General features: G+C 34.7%; 1 protein-coding gene across 2 annotated transcripts in view; it reads right to left on the minus strand.

Annotated features, from left to right (window-relative positions):
* Nucleotides 1–13,366, minus strand: part of LRRTM4 (leucine rich repeat transmembrane neuronal 4) — a 751,239-nt gene extending 737,873 nt beyond the window's left edge. The window contains exons 1-3 of one of the 2 annotated variants that reach the window (XM_028517688.2): nucleotides 13,070–13,366; nucleotides 12,657–12,805; nucleotides 9,287–10,833 (exon numbers count right to left, since the gene is read on the minus strand). In XM_028517688.2, coding sequence (XP_028373489.1) covers nucleotides 9,287–10,833; nucleotides 12,657–12,660 — 1,551 coding nt within the window. In that variant the 5' untranslated portion in view covers nucleotides 12,661–12,805; nucleotides 13,070–13,366. The remainder of the gene's footprint in view (nucleotides 1–9,286; nucleotides 10,834–12,656; nucleotides 12,806–13,069) is intronic. The other variant, XM_036028213.1, reaches the window with a different exon arrangement.
* Between the last annotated feature and the right edge of the window lie 7,177 nt (nucleotides 13,367–20,543).

Raw genomic sequence — 20,543 nt, forward strand, 5'->3', positions numbered from 1 at the left:
GTGAACATTAAGTACACCTTGAATCACCACAAAAGAGTCACGTCGCCCTAAGCAATTCCTGGACTTGAGCCAGTTTACAGGCCCAGAACCCTGTGAATGAAAGGCAAGTCAGATCCCCTTCAGGAAAGACCCTGCTAAACTATCAAGCATGTATACTCTTAACCTTTCCCTGGTCTTCTCTGAAGAGACAAATACCTATTTACCAAGGAGACTGTGCATTAGGGAAAGTAAAGTAGTCTGATGGACTGCTGGACCTTGCCTCTAAAGTGATATGAATTCCTGGAGATCCAAAACGTCACTGTAGTCTACTAGTCAGACGGGCTCCTGGCAATTAACGGACTTTTCAGGTCCATTTCACAGTGGGTCCAGTGGATCCATAAACCTATCCCGTGGTTATTTTCCTAGTCCCAAAATACATAATTTGAAGAGACATATTCAACAAATGGCAGAATCTAAAACTTAGGTAATTTTGTATTTCCAGTTAAAAAAAATACAGCATGCAGCCTTCTCCAGCAAAGATGCCATTTCCTCTTGTCCATGGGATGTTTGTTTTTGTTAAGGAAATGTACCCAGTGGTGCCCTCTTTTCCGTAGCTCACAACAGTAATGAGAGGTATTATGTGGGGATACTTAAAAAGTATTTCACTTTAAAATATAGACAATGGGACAAAAATAGAATTTTAAAAAAATTTTCACTTAAGCAAAAATAAGATCTCATTATATTTAGCATATATGCATTCTAGAGAAATATCAGTTATTCTTAAAATCACATATTAATATCTTATTCATAAAGAATACCCTATATATATTTTTTTAAATTCCCACTCATCATGAATAAACACTTTGGGAAAATTTAAATTGCCTCCACTTGTTAAGAAAATGAACTAAGGGCTGTACTAGATCAAACTGGAAATTTGTGAGATTTTTCTGTAACCCATTTCTTCTTTACAGTTAATACCAATAAAACAATGTGAATTCTGCTTTCTTTGAAATGTGAATAAAATGTTCAGTCAAGGGAGTATTTTACAAATCCTGGGGCATTACTGAAATATTATTGTGTCTGGTACCCAAACTAAATTATAGCTCAGACAAGGGACTGAAAGGTCAGGTTTATTATTCACTTTAGTAAAAATGTAATCACAACACTTGTCTCTACATCAGGGAGTATTAGACCATTAGAATAATAATAATAATAATAATAATAACAATGAAAATAATACAGCAACACTGTATTTTGCATTTTCAGTAGACAGTAGGGCTTATGGCTAATATTTATATTTACACTGAAGCTTTTTAAGAAGGAGAGTGGTTTTCAAATAGAAGCTCATTAATCACTTCAACCAGTTAGTTGGAAAGTTATTATCCCAGTTCAATAGATGGAAAAATTATATCACGGAAAGGTCAGATATATATTTACTTGTCCAATATTATAGAAGTAAAGTGAGTCAGTTTCAAATCTCTAAGACCTCTTTTTCAACCCTTGATCTAACCACTGGACCAATGCAATTTCGGTCCATGTTGTGGTTTGACCATCAACCTAAAGTACTTTAAGGCTGACCTCACTGCTATTACTTTTACAGACCTATGAACACAAAGAAAATAACAATTTTTCATCTGTGGAGACCATACTAAAAAAGACTCTGGCATAATTAATTTATATTTGTATTTTTTCTTTTTTTAAGTCTTCTTAGAAACATTTAAGAATAGTTGATGCCACTTTCAAATTGTAAATATCAAATACTTACTAGTGAAGTACACCATGATCAAATTTATGCCAAAACAAACAAGCAATATTTTCAGGGCTTTATTTGAACATAAATGTATTTAATATGAGTCAGCTACAAAACAAAAACAAAATTAAAAAATCAACTTTCAATAATTCCCAGCACCACAAATACTTAGGTCTCTAGAAGAAAGTAAAATAACCAATATTTGAGGAAAGTGACTTGATGGAAGAGAGAGGAATTGAAAAAGCAAACATAGAACTTATACCCAAAGGTTGCTGCTTATTTTTTTTGTTTAAACAGATTTAACTACGTTAGTGCAATTTCAGTGCTTTAGATGATGATGCTTAATCTTAAATGAAGACTGCAAAATAACAATTGTTATCCCTTAAAAGGAAAATAGTGAACATTATTACACATCGAGTTTCCAAAATAAAACAATTTCAGTCATTCCCCCTCTTTGTCTATATCATTTGCCATTCCCAATTTGTATCTATATTGCTTTGCTCTAACCTTAAAAATGACCCCAAAATGGAATGAATTCATAACTATATTCCCATTTGAAAGTATACATTTGAGCCCTGGCTGCTGTGACTCGGTGGACTGAGTCCCAGCCTGCAACAACCAAAGGGCCGCAGGTTCGATTCCCAGTCTAGTGCTCATGCCTGGGCTGCAGGCCAGGTCCCCAGTAGGGGATATGTGAAAGGTAACTACACCTACACGTTGATGTTCCTCTCCTTCTTTCTCCCTCCTTTCCCCTCTCTCTAAAAATAAATAAATAGTTAAAAAAAGAGAATGTATATATTTGCTTGCTGAGATCTTAAGAGTAAATTTTCTTAAACAAACACAACTATATTTATTTTATCTTATCTAAATCAATATTCAAGTACACTGTAAAATTTAAGATACTTTTTAGTTTTTAAATTCAATTAGATTTGAAGATTCCAACCATTAAAATATTAAATAAAAATGATTAGAAATTTGTGCAGAAAATTTTGTTTTGGTTTATAGTTACTTTGTTAACCTTAACATTTTCTTTTAAAACCAAAGCAACAAAAATGTTTACTGTACCTTCCTTTCTTCTATAACATAATTTTATATTTAAAAAAATGAAAGAAAAAATTATGAACCTTCTTGCTAGCTTAATAATTACATCTTTATCCCTATCACAGAGGTTTGAGAGTCCAGTGCATACACAAATAACTGAAGTAAGGGAGAGAAAAGAGCTTTCCAAGAGATGGTGATTTAGACGTCCCAAAATTCAGAAAACAATCACAATAAATTGAAGCAATGACAGAAGAAACAAACTTATTTTGATGTCTTTAAATATTTTAATGTCTCCCACAAATATTTAGTTTTGAGGCAATTCATGTGAACTGAACAAGGTAGTAAAGAACAGGGTTTATGCAAAAGTATAATATAAATTACTATCTGTGTGCAATATATATTTCAGTTTTTTAGAAATTGTTATGGGGAATATATAGGTGTTTAATTTTACATGGTTGTTTAAATACAATTATATTTCAAACTTATTTTGATATATATGTTTAAGAATACCATTTATATAATATTAAAATATAAAGATCTCATTTCCATGTACAAACAATAATGCTAAATATCATAATCTTATTCAGTTACACATGTGATTATTATTTATCTGATATCTCGGCCTCGGTAACGTTTTCCTTTTCATCAAGCTTACTCACAATTTTGGAAGATTTTTTCTGACTTTTAATGTAGCCATATATACTTTAATGTTTTAATGTATATATTTTTATTGTTTCATTCCCAAACCTTACTTTTACCACTATTATATGTAGGATTTGACTTAAAGTCAAACATCTGTCTGTTAGAGGACTTATTTTCCATAGTTACATTTGTTTAGACCTTAATTTCTCTTGACAGTGAAAGCATTATTTTTTAAACTATTTAGCAGGAATATAAATCATAGCCTTGGCACATATAAAGCAGCGTCAAGGATGTTAAAGCAGTTTACTTAAGAGTCAGTAATTTTAATACCACAGACAATCCTGTGCTTTTTCTCAACCTTCCTTTTAACTTTAGTTAAAATTTTAGTACTATGAGTGGATGAGAAAAATACCCTCATAATTTCTTTTTCATTTTAAGAGTATTGAGATTTTTATTAAACTGACCAAATGAATGATAGTTCTTTTGATACTATAATAAGCAATTTTAACTTTTAAACATACTCAACATCATTTTTATGCTTCTCACTGATCCAAAGCATACTAATTTTTCAAAATTCCCACTATCTGGTGATATACAGGTTTCCATTATTTCACTTTGCTTTAGTGACTCATGAAACTCTAGAGACATGAGCATTCTGATGAGTCGCCATCTCCAACACTAATATTACAGAGCAGTTTCTAAAGCATCACACTATCCACAAATACAGTTACTGAGAACTAGGATGACTGAATTCTACTGAATATAGAAAAATCTAAAACAGAAAATTTCTGGAATCAAATGAAGATTACTGGGGTGTGTCAAAAGCTATGCATTCCTAAGACCACAGTCAAGACACCTCAACTCGGGATCCTATAGAGCAGCCAATTATTATAACCTTCTCCAGGAGTTGCAAACATGAGCTCATTTTACAAAAAGAAATTGAACCCTTTATCGTTATTTTAAATCATTCCTAAATTGACATGCCAAGCCTTTTTGGCAGCTGTCACTCTGTAAACTCTATTCACACATAAATTTTAATTGGATCAAATTCAGACTATAGATTTTTTGAAAAGAAGTAATATTTTAAATGCTTTCAAATAACTAGTTACTTGGCAGAATTTAAGAGCTAGATAAATCTATGTCTGTCCTTGTGTGTGCACATGTGTGTGCGGCACCTGTGTCACGAACTTGCCCCTGAAGAGTCTAATTTTTCCTTTTTTTATTAACTCATGAAGTTCTCTCTTTTTTCATTGACAATGCTTATAAATAATTCAGTTCTTCAAGCATATCCCATCTTGTTCTTTTGGTCCTAGGAATGATCAGAGAGATTTTTAAAGTTTATTAATCTGGCAAATGTTTTGATTTGGGATATACTGTGCTAGCTGAATGGACTCATTTATTTAATGATGGGTCACAGAGAAATAAAGTGACTACTTCAAAGTCACACCAAATATGACAATGTGTATTTTAAATGCTACTTTTTAAAGAAAGAATATTAGACTATCTAGACATAAGATACTTACAATTTTAGAGAGGATTAAATGTTTATCTTAAGGAGTATGCTCCTAACTAACAAACTCTGGTCATTTTAACCCAAGTTTTTTTTTCCTCTAATATTTCAAATCTTCAAAATGGACAAAAATGTTAATAGAAATATATTTATGTTCTCTCCCTTCTCTTCTCTCCATCTTTCTCTCGGAACACATAGGCATACTCACATACAAACACACACACACATAAATACACTGTATGCAAATACACAAAGTATAATTTCAATTATAACATTTTAACATAATACAGTAGTAGTTAGCCACCAAAATAAAGTCTATTTTCTGTAGCTTTATATTGGCAACGTGTAAATTGAACTCAATGGTACTGATCCTGCTTCACTTACAATCCTCTCTGAACATATTATGCTTTTTAGTTCTCAAAAATTCACTCAGTGTACTTCAAAATGTCAACTTCTAAAGTGTGGAAAAATGTTAATAACTCCCTTAAGTCAATAGTTTGACCTGACCTATTACATTCAATAAATATAAACTGTAGAAATGCCTATACCACCCACTGCACAGCAGTGAAAGAAATAATAAAAGCCCCAAATAACAATCAATATATTTATATTTTACTTGAATCTGAAAAATATAACCAAAATATCAAGTATTTGGAAAATATATACCTAATGTCACCTGTACTCCTACTTTCTTAATGGCAGTACTTTTAGCTTTATGGAGTTATTAAACTTTTAAATTTCAATTACTTAAGTTCTAAAAACTTTGGATGGAGGATCTCTTTAGAGACATTCATTTTTACCAATTTAATTATTTTTAATTCAAAATACAAACGTAAAATGTTCTCTCTTGTCCTATATTAACAGTGACTAATTTTATAAAGGTCTTGGCTATTTTCAATTGATAAATGTATCCTAGAAGAACCAGATATTCAGAATTGTGTTCTGTACCATCTGTATGTAAAATTTTGTTATGCAGAATGAAGTTACTTCACAATCCTGTAATATTTTTAATGAGATAAAGCTATGCAAAGTTCACAAATTATTTTCAAAAGTACGTATTAGCGATTTTTTTTCTTTTCATGACATTTTACAAAGGTTTAGTCAAAGCTGTATCCTTTTGGCTTTAAGTTCTCTTTTCTGAGAACATACTGAGAACAGACAAATTAAATGATTCAGTTCAACCACACACACTGATCCACTCAAAGCATGATGATTGAGACGTATGTATCTATTAGAGTTGTGCCATACATCATATTAATTATTCATAACTATCTACTCTATTCCTCTTTTATAGATATAAGAGATTTTTACTGCCTAAGTTATTATAATATTCTCCTTCAATGTATTAGGGAGAATGTGCACAAGGATTTTTTTAAATTAAATCTTGCAAAGAATGGAGCCAAACCTTACTTTGTAAACTGCGTGCCATATTTGTGTGGTAGCTCACAGATATCATTCTAGTTATAAATCTTAATATTTTATTTTCTTCTTAAAAGAAATAGACAAAATGAATATTTGGACAATTTAGACCATGATAACTAAAATATAACATTAGTGTATAAGTGGAATTTTCAATTTAATGCAATTTTTTCAAGGCACTATCTTAGAAAATTAGCATTCGGCGCTAAGTTTTCTAGTTAAATATGTATGGCTTTGTTGGGTACAGTTTGACATTTTGAATAAGAAAAAAATTACCTCACAAAATTGTATTATAAATAATTAATGATTCTCTATTTTCTAAGCCACTAATAGGTAAGGTTTATGAAAACAACACCAGACATAAATTTAGCCTACCACTATTGTCTTAAAAAAATCATAACCTTGGGCAAATCGTTCATCTCTTTTGGCTTTATTTTGCAGAGAAGTTTTCTCAACAGGGAAAACCTTACTCCAGAGTGACAAAGACATAAGAGAAAATGATCGTTTTAGAAATAACAATTTCTAAGAACTTCCTTTTCCTCATGTATCCACCTATAACTGTAATGCACTGAGCATACTGTCAGATGGGGGAGTGGTGGCTACAATGTTTGTTTTTGTGTGTTTCAAAACAAATTAATAGTCATTTAAATGTAGGTTTCTTGGACCCCTCACACTGGAAAGTGGAGTTATAGTCTTAAATGGATAGCCTACCATTTCCACTCTTTAGGGCATGGAGAGTTTGATCTATTTCAATAGGGCTGCCATTTTGACTCAACTGCTTCATGACAACACTTAATTAAATTTTTCATTACTTAATGTCTTAACACCATATTCATCCCCAACAATGCCACTGCAATTTCATGACCATAAACTCCACTCTATAGAGCATATAGTATCAAACTGTGTTTCTAAACACTCATGTTTTCATTAAGTAAAACAGGTTTTTATTTTGTTCCTACCATGGTAACGCCTAGGTTCTTCGAAGAAATAATCTCTGGAATTTAAGATGCCTGGGAAAGTTTTGGTGCTACTGTTCTCAATTTTAGTATTTTAATAATCTTTCTCCTTTTGGGGTAGAATTCATTCCAATACAAAAGTAAAGAGAAAATGAAAGAAGTGACATGGAGTTGTCTTTTCTTTTTATATCACTAGCTTTTTAAAGGGATTTCAAACTATAAAAAGAATCTAGAATAAAGCAGGATGAACTTGATTTACTAATCACATATACTGTATAAATGTTGGCCTGCAATAAAAACATCCTTGTAAAGATTTCTATATAAAATCTTTCATTCTTTTTAATTTTTAAGGGCAATAGTTTACAAAGGTTTCTTTTAGGGATTTATTATCTGGGATTAGTTTTCTCCTTTTTAGTCATGGACTAAAAAAAAGAAAATGAACTCTATGAAGAACAGCTCAATATTGCAAATTATACTGAGTTGGAGATTATTTCGAACTCAATGATTTGTCTGAAAATATTTTCATTAGCATTTGCATTCAGACTATAGAAATGTTATATATAATGTGCTAATATGCATATATAATAATGTGCTAATATAAATATATAATTATATAAATATATTAGCACATTATATTTTTTCAACTGCTATAACTAATATTAAAAAAGAGCAAAGTCTTTAAATATTCATCAAATTTTGTTTTGAAACAGTGATCATCTAAAATTGAACACTAAGACAACACAGTGCCAGAACTTAACTTCTCTTCACTAGTTCACTCCAGCAGCCGAGGCTCTGGCAGTCACTGTCTTTGCACTTTTTGATCAAGTTTACCAAAAGAATAATTTGCATCATGTATTACCTATTGACAAGTTGAAATCTGTGACTATTTTCCTATTCATAAATATATTCATATAAGTGATCTTCAAATTAATCAGACACTGGGTCCAAACATTTTTTTTGTGAAGATGAAAATATTATAACATGAAATGCCTTCATTTAAGGCTAATATCACAGAAAAGCTAATACCCAGAACTCAAATCTCTCTCTTTTTATTTATACACATTTCCATCACTTAGTTTTGGATAAGTTTAACAAGAATACACGTCATTTCTTTTGGGGATGACAGCAACACTCACAAACAGTCCCTGTCCTGCCTGTCATTATGTCATTGCTAAATCACCCACAACATCATGACCTGATTTTAGTTTCCAGGAACATAGCCAAAAAATGAAATTTAAGTTTCATTCTGATTACATACAAATAGCCAGCACTTAAGAAAACCTTTGAAAAGTGATCAATGTCCAGTAATTTTTAAAAAATTAACAAGAAGGAGGAAAAAAGAAACGAAAGAAAAAAGGAAGGAAGACAGACATCTTTAAAAGCCTAATACAACTACACAGTAGGCCTCTTTGACATTCTCTATGCTGGTATAATAACTACATGGCAAGTAACACGGAAACAGTTCTCCTTGTGAGATCCCTGTTGCATGCTTTAGTTAAAACTAAAAATTTACAACAAAATCAACCATTGGGTAAATTGCTCTTTGGTTTAAATCTTTGTTACCTCCTGGAACTTTTGGTAAAAATCACTTTGTTTTTCTATCAAGCTACTCCCCTCCTTCTTTACTCCATCACAAATGTCAAACAACAAGAACCAGGCATAAATTTTAGAATGAGTTTTGTTCATGTGTATGTATGTGAAGTCCAACCCCTGTATACAAACTTAAAAAGAAATGATGTTGTAACATAGTGCTTTATTCCAACTTAATCTCATCCTTGAATGAACTTCCTTCAAATTTCAACCATAAAAAAAAAAAACAGTCAATTTCCTGGTGGTTGTAATTTAATTAAGTAACCTTTCACACTGAGCAAAACCCAAAAGCAAAAGGGTCATTAATCTTTCTAGTGATTAGAGACACCTAGAGCGCTTCAAACATTTACCTCTCCTTCCCCGCAGTAGAAATGCTTTTAGGAGGATCATGGTTCATACCTCGCATTCCCTGGAGCCAGAGATGGTATATGTGCAGGGCCCAGATCCATTAACGGATATATCCATGGTCTCAGAGTTTGTAGGCTTGTAGTCCACATAATACTCCTGTAAAGGGGAATTCATTTGTCTTTCAGACTCTCTGGTCTTTTTCCGCCGTCTCTTCATAATAGAGTGCTGTTGAAGTTGCTTCATGCTGGCTGGGTAGCGTTTCCAAGACACATAGATAACCAAGAGGATCATGGCCACTGAGAGGAAGAGAGCCACGCTCCCTGCAATAATTTTATGAAACGAAACATGCTCATACTCTTGTTCTGTGCCAGGAATCTGAAACCCTAGGGAGGGGCTTGGTGTTTCAAGGGTGGGCTGGGTGGGGTCAGATTTAGAGACTGTAGGTTTAGGAATAATCAGAGGCTTCTGGGGAGTTTGGGGCACCAGGTAGGATTTTTCTGTGTTGACCACCTGAACTTCAGAGCAGATATTATATGTCTCCACTGCATCACTAACCTTTTCACCCTGGATATGCTTAGGTCCTGCACATATCATGGTGCTTTCCTTATTTCCCTTGAAATTCTTAAGCCAATAAAACAGAGGACAAATACTCCGACTGCATTCCCACATATTTCCAGACAAAGTAATGGATATTAATGATATCCATGCATTGACAGTTTCCTGTGAGATGTTGGTAAGCTTGTTGGAATCCAAATTCAACTTTTGCAAATTGGGCAGACATTTAAATGTGCCCGGCTCGATTCCTTGGATGTCATTCCCTGATAAATCCAAGTTGTGCAAGGAACTCCAAGTCCATGTCAAGCCTTGGCTAATGGAGCGAATCCTGTTCCATTGCAAGTAAATTGAGCGGAGGTTGAAGAGACGTGGAAAATGCGCAAAATTGATCTTGGAAAACTGATTGTGCTCCAAGTGGAGTTCCTTTAACTTCAAGAGGCCAGCAAAAGCATTTCGGGACAGGCTACGAAGACGATTGTAACCCAAATCCAGGAAGTCAAGATTTCGACAGTCTTGAAAAACTCTTATTGGCACAGTCTTTAATGAGTTGGATCTCAAGTGCAAAATGATGAGTTTCCGAAGACCTTTAAATTGCTCTGATTGCAATGTCTGAAGCTTATTGTAGGAGAGGTCCAGATTGCGGAGATTGGGCACTGGATGAAAGGTTTTATTGTGCAGATAGGTAATTTTGTTGGAGCTTAGAATTAATTCTTTCAGTCTACGAATGCCTTGAAATGCATCTTCATCCACTGAGCTAATGTAATTATGGTCAAGATAAAGCCATATAAGCTGGTTAAGGCCGGCAAACTGATTGGATTTGAGTTTCTGAATGCTGTTGAATCGTAATGATAAGCCTTGTGATCCTCCAGAAATGTTCTCTGGGATATCTGCGAAAGCATGAGACTCACAATACACAATTTTGCCATCACATCTGCAGTTCTTTGGGCAAGCTCTCTGAGCCCCTGATAGCATAACAAGCAGCAGTGTAGAAAGTAGCACTAGCACCACGCGCATGCCTCTCAGCTGCGTAATTAAACGGAAACCTACAATGTTAAAAAGACAAACGCACATTGTAAAGCTATTGATACAAATCACCACCAGTTTACTAATATCAGGGACATTTCATCTGGTGTTGTAATGGGACAGTTTATTTAACAACAACGTGTTTAACATTTAAAGCTTTCTTGTCTTCTGTGCTGCATGTTTTCTATCTAGGTTTCATTCTTTGATTTTCAAACCGCCAGTGTCAGGAACCCAGAGCAAAGCTTTCCTGAGTTTCCGGAGTTCATGTAAACATCAGCACTGCAAGGCACAGAGCCTGTTTTAGCACTTAATGCCGACATTTTAAAAACAATAGTATTTGGCTAGACACTCCGTTGAACACCCGGTACCAAGAGAAAGATTACTAAATCTTCTGGTAATGGCATAAATGTGACTTTGTAAACCCCCGTACTTGTACATCTCTCCTAGTTGAGCACACAGGCTGTGATTGGCAAAGGAGCTTCAGTCAGCTGTCAAGGTAACCCAGGTTTGCCCTGCCTAAGATTGTGTCCTTATTGCATAATAGAAAAACAGTTATGAGCTCTGAAAAAAAAATGGCATTGGAACTAGCATGGGCACCAATTAAGCACAGTGTGAAGACTAATTACAGTCAAGGTACTCTCAACACTCAGGAAGAGCTGCCTTCGGTGTCTCTCTTGCCCAGGGATATACACAGATCAAGAACCCTGACTCCTGGTAACACGAAACGCTCCAAAGTTAAGATCCTCGGATTCTTATTAAATATTTAATAAGATGCAAAATAACTTGTGTAGTATTAATTTTACCATTAATTTTAACACAGATGCTTTTGCAAATGCAGGGTATAAACAAGTAGAGAAACGCAAACTAGCATTCCCCTCCCCCACATCCCAACCTGCTAAAATTTCTCACTGACTTTTCTTTCCCCTACCTCCATTAACTTCTGAAAACCGGCAAAGTTGTAATGCATTGGCACTTAGGCTGCAATTCCAAGTCACGGTATCTTAAGGGACTTCTTTCCTCCGTCAACAGATTTATTAATTCTTAGTGGTAGGGGAAAAAAAAACTACTGTGTGCTGCGGTTTCTTTATTTATTTTAAATATTCATAATTTTAACTGAGACGTAAATCAACCAAACCTCTAACCAAATAAATAAATAATAAATAAATAAATAAGTAAATAAATAATAAATAATAGATAACACTCTTTTACTCAACCAGTTAAGTCTTTTTTTTTTTCCTGTTTGAAACCCGATCTTGCTCTGTCCTCTTGCCAGCTACAGACTCATTGAAATACATTCCAGCTCTCCCAGACAGGAGAAAGGGGGGTGGAGGAAGCCAGTCACACTTGAAAAAATAAGACGGGCAAATGACTGCTGAAAATTTGGAAGCTGTGTTCAGGATACAGCTTCAAAGATAAAGCAAGCCCTTGTGCGACCTCTGATAAAGTAACGACCCCAGCCCTCCACAAACGCTGTAAAGTGTTAACAATCTTCCTGACAGCGACCTGAAATACACGCATAGTAATATTATCAAGAAATAGAAGCAAAAACGATATTTATCTCATGTCCAATTCCCAAGCTGTGGATACGCATACAGAAGAGACAGTCTTAAAGATATTTCTCTCGAGTCTAAGTCCGTGTTATGCATTTACGAATTAAAAAAAAAAACTACAAACAGGAAAATGGTCTAAAAATATAATAGCAACTATACTGAGTCAACTGGCAAACTCAAAGGCTGCTGCTTTTTGCCTGTTTCACCGTCTTTTATCAGCTAAAGCCACGACTGAAGATCGGAAGCCAAGAGGATCAGCTTTGCTAACAAGGAAACAACAAAAGTTCACTTACCCATCCTTTGTCATCCAAAAACGGTTCCCCCCTCTCAGCTTTCTTCTTATTTGGTCTCTCGCGCTGAAACCACCACCACCTTCATGACACAGTGCGGCTGTCATTCACACCATTCTGATCTCGTATGTGAGCTAGTAGCCCCATACAAACTTCCCCGGAAAGGACAGGCAAAAATATATATATATACATATATGAAGAAAAATCAGCATGGGGTGGGATGGGGGGCAGGGAGAAGGAAGCCCTGGGGGGCGAGGGAGGGCTTCTAGGCTCTGAGGACCATTGTGTAATTCACCAGAGACCCATCAGCAGTAATTGGCAATCAGTGCAAAAGAGCTACAGCCCCATCTCGAAGGTAACCAACTTCTCTATAAAAAGAGGGGGGACAAAAAAAAAGAAGAAAATCTTCAGAATACCTGGCATTCCTTATTGTGCTGGCTTTTGCCATTCCCAGATAAAGCAATTCATCCTCTGGATTTCAGTTCTTGAAGCAAGTAGGCCTCCTGTGTTGTATGAGACCCCAGTTTAAAAGCTATGCAGGCTAGGTTTATCCATTTAGTTAGCTGGTCAGGTTTAAAGTGTTTTGTAGCTGTGCTGAGAGGCAGCCCTTGTCTAATTCAGAAGGCTTTCCAGAGACTGATGATGCTCAGAGCTTGTTGGTGCTAATGCTTGAGTTTGTGATACACTGAGTGCCCTCCGCTGGAGAAAACAGATTGCACATTAAAGACGGGAACAAGTGAGCCTGTCAGTGGTGTGCAGCCTTCCCTCTCTCAGAAAGGGAAATTAAAGGCACAGGATCACTTTTTTTCTCTCTAATAATATATATTATGGAAGGTTTATGCCAAGGAGTACCATTTTGTGATAACAATATTAAGTAAAACACTGCTTCCCTAAATATTATGCAATTAGTAATTTCTAAAAGTTGCCTTGAGCTGATGTATTTATTTATTTATTTATTTATGCGTGCATGCTGCACATGCACATATCACAGGGAAATTATTACTTTTTTTGCAACAACAGAAATAATTTGAGTTGTGTTTTTTATGCTGTTTATTTTATTCATTTACAATTTTTAAACAAGCCATGGAGAAGCAATCTTATTCAAGGGAAAAATGGTAATTATATCATTTTTAAAGATGGGTACATTGACAAACCTTAGGTCTAATTTTTAAATTCCCAACTTATAATAATAAAATAAATTCTGAAATTTTGTGCAATGTATTAAATATTCTAGATCTTACTTTCCAAAAGTGTACATTGTTAGTCTAAAAACAATTACCTGTAGCACTGTATTACCAAGTATGCAGTCACAATGTGCATTTCTAGGAAAAAAAATGTACGTTCTATGTCATTGTCATATTTCTCTAAAAAGTGCAGAATATCCTCGAAATTAGGAGGGATAAAATGGTGAAATACCCGAGATACATATTTTTTAAAAATACTTTTTTTCTGAAAATACTGAACTTTGTAAAAAATAACACTACACTTCCATTTTGTTTCTCCTCTTTACTTGTTTATTTCATAATCCTCTGGCAAATAACTTTTGGAACAATCGAGAAGAATGAATGAATGTTACACAGAAAGGACTGTTGGATAAGTTTGCTAACCTAATTTAGCAGTATGAGAAGTTTAAATGGATTTAACATAAGCAACTAGAATTACTGCGAATCACTGAAAATGAGAATTTTTTCTTGGTTTAAAAAAACTGCCAAAACACTTCTATGTTAGGAGGTGCTTATCTTATGCATAACAAATAGAATTTGACCCAGATTTAATAGTAGACAGTGACAGGCAATTGTCCAATTACTAGGATATCTCAAGGAACAAAAAGGGATAGTATGTACCCAAATACACTCCTTTCCCATTAACTGATACTTGAATTTCTATTTTAAAAATGTTTACTTTTGGCTTAAGTATGAATACCTATTAAAATACAAATGTACCCCAAAAGAGGCAATGTTATTGGGTTAATGAAAGGGGAATGCCTATCTAGAAAATAAATAAAAATAAATGTAATTTGTTCATAGTAGTGTAGTTTACAAAGAAACAAATACCCCACTCAAATATTCAATGATAGAGGACTAGTTCAGGAAAAAATAATATATTCATGAAATAGAATGTATGCTGCCAATAAAATCCAAATTAAAATGGTTTGTACTTGCTGAGAGGAAAGGATGACCACAGTGTATAAGGTAAGGAGGGGGGGGCTGAGAACACACATGAAAGAGAGTATCTCTGAAGATATTTTTACTTGCATTGGGCCAAAATAAAATATACGAAGCACATTTTACTGGGAGATAGATTTCGGAGGTATTTCATTTCATTTTTATGACTTTTTTGTATCTACAGCTTCAGAATTTTAAATATGATGAATATACCGTACATGTATGTACTCAACACATAAACATACGTGCATGTATATAAAATTTCCTTTGTTTAAAAAAGAAATACGAGAACAGCTTTTAAAAGTGGATTGAAAAAAATCTCATGATGTTACTCATATTTATGATGTAATAACCTGCAAAAATAGAAGTTTTGTTTAAAGTATTAAAAGCTAATAGATGCTGGATGACAAAGTCACCACTAGATCCTATGCAGAATTTGCAAAGAGGACTGTTACAGATCAGTTACACACACACAGAAAAAAATCAGTTACAGCTCTCTTGAACAAACTGTGAGGACATAAGAGAGTCAAGAGATTTCAGATAGAAAAAGGATATAGTGTGAAGATCCCTTTGGAAAGAGTCTTCACATACCTACACGCACGAATGCACTCACCCTTCATCCAAGGGAAGGTTTTAGAGGGAAGGGGGATGCCAACTACTCAGTTTAACTCTAATGAAAGGGACTTCTACAGGTTACTTGAACTTGGTGTGTGTTTCCAGCAGTGAGCCCAGTACAATAGAATGCTATCTGATTCCTGTCCTGGAAATCCCACAGATAAGAAGAGATGAGTTTGTCAGAGCAAAAAAGAGTTAAACTTGGGTTGAGATTGGCTTTTGGATTTCATTTGCAGGGCTTGCGGATAAAAACATGAACAACTGTTTTCCATGGAAGAAAGTAGGGCTATGGAGGAGAGTTAGCTTACAGTTGTTTGAAATCCCAGTGAGACCCCCCCAAAAAATGAGTCCATAGAAGTACACTGTCCAAACAGACAAAAAAAAAAAAAAAAAGAACCAATCAAGTCTAAACAAGCACCAGATAGATGGGAAAAAAAAAGTGTCATCCACATCCTGCGAATTGGCCCATTATTTCTAAAGGAGATATAAGGAAAATATCAGTGTGCCCATAAGAAACAAAAGTACCTTTGACATCTTCTAGGCTCTGAGATCTCAAATCTTTTTATAATAGTACTAGATTTACAACCATGAAGTTTCCTGGAAAGGTCAGAAATTGCTGTGAGTAAGTGTGGGAGAAGGTAAGCAAGAATGAGAAAAGCTGACCATGCTTTCTCTGTTTCCACAGGCGGCAGATGGCTTACTTGCAATTAGCCCTACTACATCTGAACAGGGGGAGAAAGTTGAAGCTTTATATGAAATGAGGTATTCATACATAATATAGTAAATATAATACTTTAATTTACTGATTTCAGATGCCATGAACTAAGGATAAAATAGGATTTTTTGTTACCTCAAAGCATTTACTGATCTCACCTGATAATATTGACCATGGTAGAAGTATTTTACATCACTGAAATCAACAAAAGTTAAAAATTAATAATACAGATTAAACTTTAAAGTGTGTTGCATCTGTGGCTATTTATAATAAGCACAAAAATTGAGAAATGTGCTTCCAGTGTTTGAAAACTATTATCTGATTGAGTAGAAAATTCACTCATGTCATTAACAAACAAGCAAAATTTCAATATGTCCAAGTTGTTTTACTTTTATCTTACTCATTAATGTAAACAAAAATATTAGATAATATTCATGTTTGAATAATACTGAGAACCAGTTACCTGTACACCGTGGTACGTAGTGGGTCCATATATTTATTGCTCCAAAAGTGAACTAGTCTGAACATATAAATGAACTTGTCTGATGACCTGATTTCAATGAATAAATCAAGTAATCAACTGCTTGCTATTATTATAATCATTTTCGCTTTCCATACCCTTAATACTTTCTTTCCTAAAATATTATTTGTTTTCCACAATTAAAATTAAAATAATGTGTGTCAGTTAAAAAATGTAAAGGCTCAACTTAAAAAAATCTCAAATTGAATAAAAATAAATGGAAAATTACTTTAGTTCATGTGAATGAACTTTCAGATATAAATTGATTCAGAAATTAAAAGTGTAATTTGTAACCAGTTTTTTAAAAATCTCTTTCTTAGGCCTACCTTTATATCCATTCTAACTCTGATTTCAAGATAACTCTAGTAGTTCTGGCTCTAAGTATATTATGATTCAAGAACTAATGGAGCCTTTTTTTTTCCTACCCCTGAATAATTTTCTGGTCCATAGGATTGAGAATCCCTGAGCAGTTTACACACAGGCCATGCATTCCACCCCTGGAATGGTGCTGGGGCATAACTTCTAAACAAAAAACAAAAAACACATATTGAAAGTGGGAGAAATAAACGTGTGTCTGTCTCCCAAAGTCCTCACTAAAAAGTTGCTGCCCTACAAAGGCAAATCCTGCATCTAGGTAAGGGACCATGTAACTAATTCTCAGCATGGCAGAATTGACATGTATCACTGCCAGATTAACATGAGCAAGAAAGAGGGTTTCTTTCTCCTTCCTCTGACTAGAACGCAGAACTCTAAGGTCCTGCTATATGCTGGATGGCAGGGGATTATTTATGTTAGCAGTACAAATGGGATAAGGGGTAATGATGGATATTAGAAGCAAAAAAAAATACACCAATCAAATAAATACACAAACCAACCAAACATACAAATGAAAATAACAATTAAAAAACAAAAACAAAACAAATAATGAAATATAATTATGTCCCAGTAAATTTTTTATGTTCTTGCTCTACCCTAGCATCAGGACATCGCAGTACCTATGCTTTTCTTTATTCTCAATATGTAAAGCTCTTCCCACACAGATTTACCAAATATTCCTAAACTTCCTAACTTCAGTTTTAAATGATAGAAGAGCAAAATTAGTATTGTTCCTGCTCTCTCCTACATATATTAACACACACTCAAGGAGAGAGAGACAGAGACACAGAGAGAACCACCATATATGCGCATGCTTAAAAATAATTTACTCTTTTCCTGATTGGTGTAGGTCAGTGGATTGAGTGCAGACCTGAGAACCAAAGGGTCACAGTTCAATTCCCAGTCCTGGGTTGCAGGCCAGGTCCCCAGCAGGGGGGACACAAGAGGCAACCACACATTGATGTTTCTCTCCCTCTTTCTCCTTCCCTTCCCTCTCTCTAAAAATAAATAAATAAACTCCTTTAAAAATAATAATAATTTACTCTTCAAGACACATTTTAGTTATGTACATAATTCAATTTTAACATGAAGAAGAACCTCAAATCATATTTATCAAGATAAGTGACTTTTTATCCTTTTTCAGTTTACCTATAATGACTTAACAGTACATTATGTTTGATACTAGTGATAATTAGACAAGTGTTAAAAATTTAAAGGAAAGTAATATTTTATTATGTGCACTCAGCTGAGTTTAGAAATCTTGATGTCTACACTTAAAATCTTTAATCCTAATGTGCATATTAATTAAATTAAGACAATGTGCAAATTATTAATATAGTCTCAGTAAATTCAGTGTCACATTTTATTAACCAGTGAACTGAATTATCAAATAAGAACAATAAATTGACAATCTAAGATGGGATATTAATACATAGATAATAATTTTGTCAAATGTGATAAAATGGGGATTGGGTTAGATGGAAATTGGACAGTAAATCGATAAAAAATAAAAATAAATATGTAATTAATGGATTATAAAAGTTAATAAATGAAAAAAGATGTTATGAAACACAATCATGGGAAATAATTTGTATTGGAGAATTGAGAAAGGATTGTTACAGAACAAACAAGGGGGGCCTGGGATGATATACTATTACTGAAAGAAACCCCCAGGTCCATTATGTCTGCCACCAGAGGAAAGACATCTCTCAATGCCAGAGATTCTCGAAAAGGAAAGGAAATGTTTATTTAATGCTATACAGACTTAAAGTAGTGACCTAATGTCTTCATCAAAAATCCTAAAGTCCCTTAAAACACCCACAAACAGACACAGTCCTTCCTTCCCGCTTTGTGCAGTCCAGAGTACTGTATCTCAGGAAAGGAAATAGAAGTCCATAGCTCAGGCAGCCCCTGGTTCTTCTCAGTACTCCATCTCAACTGGGAGACCTCCCTGGGTCCCCAGCACCATCAGCTGTGTCGCTGGGATCTCTGCTAAAGCCAGGTGGTGGTTCCCCCTTCTAAAGTTGCAGGGGTCCCCACTCTAACAAAGGTGCATGGTCCTTTCTCCCAGGGCCACGGGAGTCCCCACTCAGCCAAAACCATGTGCTTCTCTCTCTCAATGGCTGTGGGGAGGGGGTCACCACTCTGCCAAAGCCGAGTGGCGATTCTCTGCTAAAGCCACATGGTGGTTCTCTCTCGCAGGGCTGCAGGAGTCTCCACTCTGCCAAAGCCACATGGTTCTCCCTCCCAGGGCTGCCTCTCTGGGTTTAAATCCCCATACCAATCTTCCTATGCAGCCCCATTTCCAACTCCTCCCACACTCGGCCTTACATGCCAGAACTTATATCCTTCCAGCTTTACTGGGCTGCCATCATGAGTTTGGGCAGGCATGGCCCTTGTCCTGGAGCCAATCTTCTCCAAGCTCCCACACACGCACTGCAACTTGGGGGACCTGCCCCCAGTTACTTCTTGGTGGGGAAGTTACTTCCATTCCCCTGGCTCAGAGCACGGCCACAGCTATTCAACATATCTATGCAACCAGTTAAAGGTTATAGATATGTTAAATGACCGCACCAGAAGTTAGCTGCAAAGCTGTTACTATGCAAAACAGCTCTCAATGGCCCTGATCCATTTGTCCCTTTCCCCAACCCACATCTGGGTGGGGGTGGGGGGTGAGGATATCCTAAAATCTCCTGGACACCTTGAGTTCTGGGCCCCATTTCAAATGCCCATTTGGGGTCTCCTCTCTTGGCTGCACCCTGTTACAGGATCTTTAAAAATAATATTTTAATGATTTTCAAGTAAAATGCTCTCATGTATTTGTGGAATTAATTAATTTTACCAAGTTGGTGAGGCTAAAAGGGTAATTCAGAGTAAACTAGATAAAAATGAAGGATGAAGAAGCAAATATAGCAGAAAAAAATAATTTAAAAAATAATTTTGCTAGAGGTGAATGCTTGACTTACTTGAATAAATAATGGGAAAAAAACAAACAATAGAAACAGACTCATCAATGATTCAATATTGAAGACACAGGCTTAGATATAACTATTGTTACTATATTTAAAAGATCACACCATGGGGATTTCATCAGATAAATAGAGTTTATAAACAAGAATCAGATCTAAATAATAAACTTAAATGAGAATAATTGAATATAATTTAAATTAATATCTCTATAGATAGATTTAAATGGAAATTGGGCAGTACTGAATGGGAAATTATTTATTGAGCTAGATAAAACAACAAAATATCAAATTTAATTTAGGGGCTTTCATGAATATCTCTACATACTTGTCCTCACCGTACACCAAAAAAGAGGCCATATCACTAAACTGAAACTACTACTAATAAAGCAATACTTACACTGCTGTATTTAAATTTATCTATTTTATTTAATGGTGAGCTGTTAGTCTATTTCATTGACTTCTCAGTATATATTGATTGAATGGCACCGATATAAATATACCGATATAGAAACTAAAATTAAGATAAACATC

Source organism: Phyllostomus discolor, chromosome 6 (genome assembly GCF_004126475.2).
Source record: "Phyllostomus discolor isolate MPI-MPIP mPhyDis1 chromosome 6, mPhyDis1.pri.v3, whole genome shotgun sequence".
Classification (NCBI taxonomy): Eukaryota; Metazoa; Chordata; class Mammalia; order Chiroptera; family Phyllostomidae; genus Phyllostomus; species Phyllostomus discolor.